The sequence below is a fragment of the Nannobrachium achirus genome (genome assembly GCF_963921795.1).
Source record: "Nannobrachium achirus genome assembly, chromosome: 16".
Classification (NCBI taxonomy): Eukaryota; Metazoa; Chordata; class Actinopteri; order Myctophiformes; family Myctophidae; genus Nannobrachium; species Nannobrachium achirus.
The window spans coordinates 35,144,696-35,152,518 of record NC_137823.1 but is presented as its reverse complement, the minus strand read 5'-3'; the positions used below and the strand labels follow the sequence as shown (position 1 = coordinate 35,152,518).

Below are 7,823 nucleotides of genomic sequence, written 5' to 3'. Positions count from 1 at the left end.
GTCTGTACAGAGACTCTCCACGAGCGAGCACTGCTATTCTGCTGTGAGTTTCTACGCGGGGAAAGGAGACAGCATTGTTTTCCTTTGAGAATATTCCTCTTATTCGATCTCAGGAGACGAGCAGGCACAATTGAAAGTGTTCTGAGTCTATATAGTACATGAACAATGTGTTATAGATGTGGATTTGTATGCATGCGTGCACACTCACAAGACATGCGTAGAGGGGATGCCTGGTGGCTCAGCCTCTTGGTGATCCCAGTGATCGTGAGGACACGGGTTCGAATCCAACCCCTTCTTGTCTTGCATGTCACTCCTCTCTCTCTCTCTCTCAGTCTGCACTTGGTTTTCTGTCTCACACAGACCCACAGTTTCTGAAATAAAGTTTTAAAAAATAGAATAGAATCTTTAAAAATACAAAGAATACCGGGAAAGGATAAGCACTCAGGGCTTTGTTTTGTGTGTGCACGAGTGTATTTCCTGTGTAGATAAACTTAAAGGGAGAAAATAAATAAATAATGTCCTTTTCCCTTGAGGAGAGAGGCTCAGGCTCAAGATAAATAAGTATGGAAGTTCAATCAATCGCAACGTAGCCCTCAATGCGTTTGTACTCAGTGTTTTGCGGTGGTGCACCTGTTCCTGAGTTTCTTATCTCCGTCGACAGCCCATATCTCCGAGTGGAGGCGAGCGTGGCAGAGACACCTCACCCTGGAGTTGACCCGTTCATTAACCACATCACTGCTCTGACAGAGAGAGAGAGATGGAGAGATAGAGGGAGGGGGGAGTTGGATTGAGGGTACATTACAAGCGAGAGAGTTTAACCCATTTAGGCCTACGATTATTGACTGCTTTAACTATTGAAAAATAGCAGATATACAAGCTCACAGCGCGGCACCGAGTGCCGCGCTGCGAGCTTGTAGATCTGCTATTTTTGAAAAATCATGATATTTCTTTGCAAGTCTTTGAATATATCTATTTAAAAGCGAACATTTGTAACTCAAATATTTGCTTCTGGGTGGTCCCTGGAACAACATATTTTGAGATGGGGGTCCGTGGCTAAATACCTGTAATTTTGGGGGTCCTTGACATGAAAAAGTTTGAGAACCACTGATTTAGCGGAAGGATTTAGAAGTCGGGTCAAAGATCGGGTCAAAGATATCCATAGACTTGCACACATTTTCATGATTTTTCAAAAATAGCAGGTCTACAAGCTCGCAGCGCGGCACTCGGTGCCGCGCTGTGAGCTTGTATATCTGCTATTTTTCAATAGTTAAAGCATAAAATAATAGTTGAAGTGGTTCAAATCTAACGCGACTCGGGCGCGTTCCAGGTATTTGAGAGTTTAAGGGCTTACACTACTAAGCCATTTAGACGCAACTGGGGTTCTTTGCTCACTCATTCCCTCCGTGTTCTCAGGCTCAAATGAGAGACGCCACGTCCTAGGTGACAGAAAACAAAGACTGAGCCCGCTCACGCTGGAGCGCGCAACGGGTGCATTATTCATGGCACTGGTAAATTGGCCAGCTGCAAAGTCGGCGAGGGAGCCGTTGCCGCAAAGTTTTTTTGAAATACGGTCTCCCCGCACGACGGGGCACCCTGCGAGCAAGCAAGCAAGCGAGCCACGGGCTTCCTCTGTTGGTTGGCGTTTTAAAGCGGCGAACGGCTGTTTTCATTTTGTTTCTCCATCATCTATTATTCCGTCGTGGTGCTGCTTCACTGCCTCTGTTCACTGGCATCCTATACTGTATCAGATTGAATTATACTGTATGCACAGAATGCAATATCCCCCGTCTTCCCTCATGCATTTCCAATACATGCACATACGTGTGTGTGTGTGTGTGTGTGTGTGTGTGTGTGTGTGTGTGTGTGTGTGTGTGTGTGTGTGTGTGTGTGTGTGTGTGTGTGTGTGTGTGTGTGTGTGTGTGTGTGTGTGTGTGTGTGTGTGTGTGTTTGTTTTATTTTGTTTCTTCCTTTGTGAAATCTACAGTGGTGCCATAGGGAGTAATCCGATTGTAAATTATTGGAGACTTAGGTAACTCTTTTATATCCCAGCCAAGCCCAAACGCAGTTTGAAGCGCAACCCAATAAAGCCCTGCTGATATATGAAGTCAGCGGCATTTTCATTGGTTCTCCAATTCTGGTGAAATCCTCCAATCTCCAAAGCAACCCACAACTCCACCACTGACATGCCCTATAACCTGCTGAGAATTGTAGATGGTATTTTTGTGCGCGACTAGGGGACCAGTGCAACAATGAAGAATACAAAATGGTGCCATTATGGACATCAGGGAGATTTTCTTTTCCTTTTCCTTTTAATCAAGCCTCTTTTTCGTTCTTTCTCCCACTGTCTCTTTGTCTCTCTCCCTCTCTTTAACTCTCTCTTAACTAGATAACAAGTACGCACCTGCGGTGAGTCTAAATGGATTCATCTACATCCTGGGAGGTGCCTATGCGAGGGCCACCATCATCTATGACCCCAACAAGGGCAACATCAAGGCCGGACCCAACATGAACCACTCCAGGCAGTTCTGCAGGTAAGCAATGAGGTTCAGGAGCCAAGTAAAGTTCTGTTACTGAGGGGAAAGCTTTCGCTGAAAATAGCAGTGGTTCTCAACCTCTCCTGGATCGGGGCACACCTGACAATCTTAAAAGCGTTTGGGTAACAGTACTGCACAATAACAGGACCACATAACAGGTGGTCAGATGGGTGGGCCACGTGCATGTTCATGTTTATTTTAATGATCAATCAATCAATTGTGTTCCAGCTTGGCTCAATGGAACTAACGTTCATGAATCTTTAGGTTGTTGAGGCATTAAATGTAGATTGGCTAGGTTCCACAGATAAATATTGTGAAAATTGCCATCTACTGTACATGCTCACAACACTTCACGTCGCGAGACGTTGTGAGCATGTAGATTGGCTATAAAAAAAGAAAAATAGACTATTTTTTATAGTATAGTTGGTTGATTACTGTTGAAGTAGTAGATATTGTCACTTAGGAAATGTGCACAGCTCTACAGCAGTGTGAGATAGTGGAGCTCCCTCTTCCTTATCAGTAATAAGCTATATAGCTCCTTCCTCCTCTCACTCTGTGGTCAGGGGACTGCTTTCATTCCCATCAGTGTTTTCCTTATGCCGGCAGTAGGAGTGATCTTCACTGGGGACATAATTTGTGGCTACAAATAAAACAGGATTTATTTTTTATTTTTTTATCCCCTGACGGAAAATGACAGGTACAAATGCGGTAGTGGGCCTTGGGCTTCCTGTCAGCTCATCTGGGAGAAACATTGAAGCATATGCTATATTCATTTGGTGGAAGTTATACTCTACCCTCACACACATACACATACAGACAGACTGTACGCACACACACCTACCTCTGCAACAACTGAGAGTTCACAAATATCAGGGTGCACGCAACAATCTCCCACAATTTTGGCTATACTACTACAGTAATTGCAAGATTATCTTATTATTCATGTTCAGTATGATTTCATTTGGTACTGGCTTCAGTTACATCTTAAAATGTCACTCTGCTTATACTGCAGACAAACCAAATTCATAGTGTTCTTTACTGTACAATTTTTTATTTTTATTTTTTACAAATAGGATATATATTTTTTTTTCTTTTGTAATATACTGTATTCTATTGGCATTTCGCACATGGCCCAACTTCTTTAGACAAGGAGTATATTAAGACCTAATAATATTTTTCAAACTCAAGATGATACGCAACAGAAGAAGGGACTTTCCCCTCCATTATCAATGTTTCACAATCGTCAGTAGTCAATATATCAATGATTAATTGTGAATCTTTCAATTAAAAGTGTGTACAAGTCAGAAGATCCATTACTGCACCTTTAATCTGTTAAACAAAGGCGAAAATAAACGAGTTCTTAAATACTGTCAGATTTCATCTATTCCTGTGAATAAATTAGTGGTTTTCATCTGTCTCAGCCAGGGTAATGAATCTATGCACCATTAATATTTCACAGTGACCATGAGCCAGTAAGTATGGTATTGACATGGAAATCACTGTACGTTTACCTCATGGCACGAACCCAGAGTCTTCCCTGGGACACATCAAGCTATACTTCGATCCGACAAATGTGGTTGCATCCTGCGGCAAAATATAAAAATGTCTATAATAAAAATAAATACAAAGAGTTTGAAAGCTTGCAAGAGTGTGTGAGAGCTGTGTGCTTTTGGCAGAGCAGCAGTTTTGATTTCGTCGACTAAAACTATGATGACAAATTTTTGTCGACTGCGTTGTTTTCACTGATGAAAACGAAATAAAAACGAAATAAAAACTAAGCTGTGATGACTAAAATGAAGACGAATTATATTGACAATTTCGTCAACAAAATAAAAACTTGACTAAAACATTGGGGAGGGACTAGTGGAGAAGAGAGTCATTGTATATGTGGTTGCTCTCAGGTGTTGCATGCTGAAAATAGCAGATCTACAAGCTCACAACGCTGCGACGCGTTGTGAGCTTGTAGATCTGCTATTTTCAGCACACAACCAAGTGTAAAATCAGTCATTATGATGCCATCAAGGCCTGCCAAAACACATGTCAGTTGACTAAACCAACTGTAGATTTAGTAGCCTAATATCTTATGATATTTAGTCGACTAAAATTTTACTAAAACTAAAACTTTTCAGATGACTAAATTATGACTAAAACTAAATGACATTTTATTCAAGAGACTATGACTAAAACTAAATCAAAATTTGCTGTCAAAAACAACACTGCAGAGCAGTTTGTGTGTTCAGTGCGATGACGCTTTTAATGGCCCACCTCCAGTCTCTCCTTCCTCTCCAAAATCCTAGAACGGGCTGTTGCCTCCCATCTCACACCTGCGCTGTGAGTTAACAATAGCCTCTACCAACCCTCCCAATCTGGCTTCCATCCCAAACATAGTACAGAAATCACCAATGACATTCTCTTCTCTGCTGACTCTGGTTGGTTTCCTCTGCATCCTCTTCCTCCTTGACCCTCCAGTGCCGCGGCGTTCCACACCATCAGCCACTCCATCCTCATCACACACCTCCAGTCCTCCCTTGGCATAACCGGCACTGCCCTTTCCTGGCTGAAAATATAACTCTCTCACCAACATCAATTAATCTCCGTAAAACAACAGCAAAACGTCCCAGTCACCCCCCCACGGTCTGGTGCTTGGTCCCCTCCTCTTCATCCTCCACAGAATTTCACTCGTACCCTGTCAAACACAGAATTAACTTTACCTACTCTCTACCTACACGGCCCCCCGCCTACCTCTCCAACCTCCTCTACCCACCATCATGCACCCTCCTGATCCCACAGGTGTAGCAATGCCAACCTCCTGCAAACCCCCAGGAATGTGTGTCCAACCTGGGGTGACGAGGCCTTTTCAGTTGCCACTTTTTTATGTGTTGACGACAGTATAGTTGTAATATACGAGAGGGAATGCTGCACTATGAGATACTGACACTGGTGAGCTGTGGTCGTAGGCACAGCGATGGAATGGCATATTTCCCATATTAGGTATCGTATAGTTGTCCACTTAAGCCCTATTTTGAAAATAATCTACAAGCTTGTACATCTGCTATTTCTTGGCTATAATGATATGCCCAAAATAGGGACACCAGGTTGAAAGTTGCTAAAGTGAAGTTTTATAGTTTTGTCGTTGTTGTTGTTGTTTGCATTTTACAATATGTCATTGTTTGGTGTAGTTAATGTGATGTTTTTGATAACAATATGGTATACTTTGCACTGCAGTATGCAATATCTTGAATCTGACAGTCTCGACTTCTTTTCTTAATCACATAATATATGACGTGGTATTTGGGATGACCTACTTGGTGAATGCTCCGTCTACAGTTAATGATGCTCTACCCTGGAACCCTGTAAAACCATGATGATGGCTGGGAATGAGAAGTGCAGCATGTCGGGGAGTCGTGCGGCGCGAGTGCGAGTCCATTTGTGAGCTCTGCCACCCCGCGCTGCAGTCGATGTGTGCCAGCGGAGGAGTGCAGCTTACTGGATAATGAACACACTGTGGTTTTTCTAGGCCAGAGCCCTTTTTGTAAAAGCATCAGCAGAGAGAGAGGAGCCATTCACAAATACATTTGGGAGGGTGTTGGAGCCACAGTGATTGTATGTTCAGAATGTATAACATAAATCATACTGTCAGGATTATTGATAAACTACTCCGGCACATGCCAGGCACAGGCAGGCCTGTTCCGCTACATTTAACTAAGTCTGATACGCGCAAACACACACAAACACACACGTACGCACGCACGCACGCACGCACGCACACACACACACACACACACACACACACGCATGCATGCACGCACACGTGCACAAACACGCATGCTATCGAGGAGGGGAGGGGGGAGGAGGAGCAGAGAATAGATATAGTGATTCAGATGCACACACACAGACTCAGAGAGGCAAACATAATGAAAAACAACACGCAAAGCGGCAACATCATCCACACACGCCAATACTCAGGATAATGGAACCACACTCTTTGCTCCCGTGGAGCCGAACTGATGAAGCCCACCAGGTGCCTGTGGTTGATGTCAGAACAGGCTGTCCAGTGCGCTGTAGGTCAGTGCCTATACCCTCTGTTTATCTGCGACAGCACACCCACCCATGTTCTCCTCTCTTTGGATCAACTGTGCTTTCTCTTTTGCCCCTGAGTGTCGATTTAGTCTTTATACAATAATCTAGTGTTTTTCTTTTTTTATTGCGACCGAAGGTCGCATATACTCTGAAGAACCGTGTCGCTTGAGTGACCTTCCTTCCGTATCCTCGTGACCTTCCTTCCGTATCCTCTGTGATGTCAGTGTGATGTCAGCGAGTTGTGACATCACTTCCTGTACAGGGCGGCTACACGAAATGTGGATAACACTATATATGGAGATAGTCCAGTCCATCATGTCATATGGGACTATTGTCATAGAAAGTAGCCATTGTTAGGCCGGAGTCAATGGCTGTCTAAACATGGAGATGTGGATAACACTATGGAGATAGTCTAGTCCAATATGTCATATGGGACTACCGTCATAGAGTGTAGCCATTGTTAATCCGGAGTCAATGGCTGACTGTCTGTACAGGAAGTGATGTCACATGACATACTTTTTATGCCCATATATGAGTCCTAACATGGAGATGTGGATAACACTATATATGGAGATAGTCTAGTCCAATATGTCATATGGAACTACCGTCATAGACAGTAGCCATTGTTAGGTCGGAGTCAATGGCTGTCTGTCTGACTTTCTGTACAGGAAGTGATGTCACATGACATACTTTTTATGCCCATATATGAGTCCTTCTGTACCACATCTCCATGTTTAGGCAAACTCCACACAGAAAGGCCCTATCGCCAACCCAACCTAGGGTGTGAGCGATAGGGCCTTTCTGTGTGGAGTTTGCATGTTCTCCCCGTGTCTCCTAGGGTTGATACCCTCACAAAAACATGAACAAACTGCCCCCAGAATGACAACAACTAGAATCGTCAGAGAAACGCTGTGGTTGGCCAGATGGTCAAGAATTGGCGCGACCTCGCCCTTTAGGGCGAGGTTGCATGTCACCCTGAGGTTGCATTCCACCCTCAGGTGTCTTACTAGTATATATATACACTGTATATCAGCACTGCGTTCTAGTTAGACCGGGCACCGTTCGCTCTGTGAGTGTTTGTATGTGCGCGCATTTTCACCTTATGTTAATACAGATCGCTCCAAAATTGTCCAAATCACAATAGCGGCACAAAGCCCTAATCAGCTTACAGCCAAAGTTTTAATCCTTCCTGCACACACACACGAACAC

General features: G+C 43.7%; 1 protein-coding gene across 1 annotated transcript in view; it reads left to right on the top strand.

The window, feature by feature from the left end:
• The window catches only part of klhl29 (kelch like family member 29), a 373,908-nt gene that overhangs the window by 362,791 nt on the left and 3,294 nt on the right, over window positions 1-7,823 (top strand). Inside the window, exon 14 of the mRNA XM_080745146.1 lies at window positions 2,387-2,531. Within this exon, the coding sequence (XP_080601272.1) occupies window positions 2,387-2,531 (145 nt within the window). The remainder of the gene's footprint in view (window positions 1-2,386; window positions 2,532-7,823) is intronic.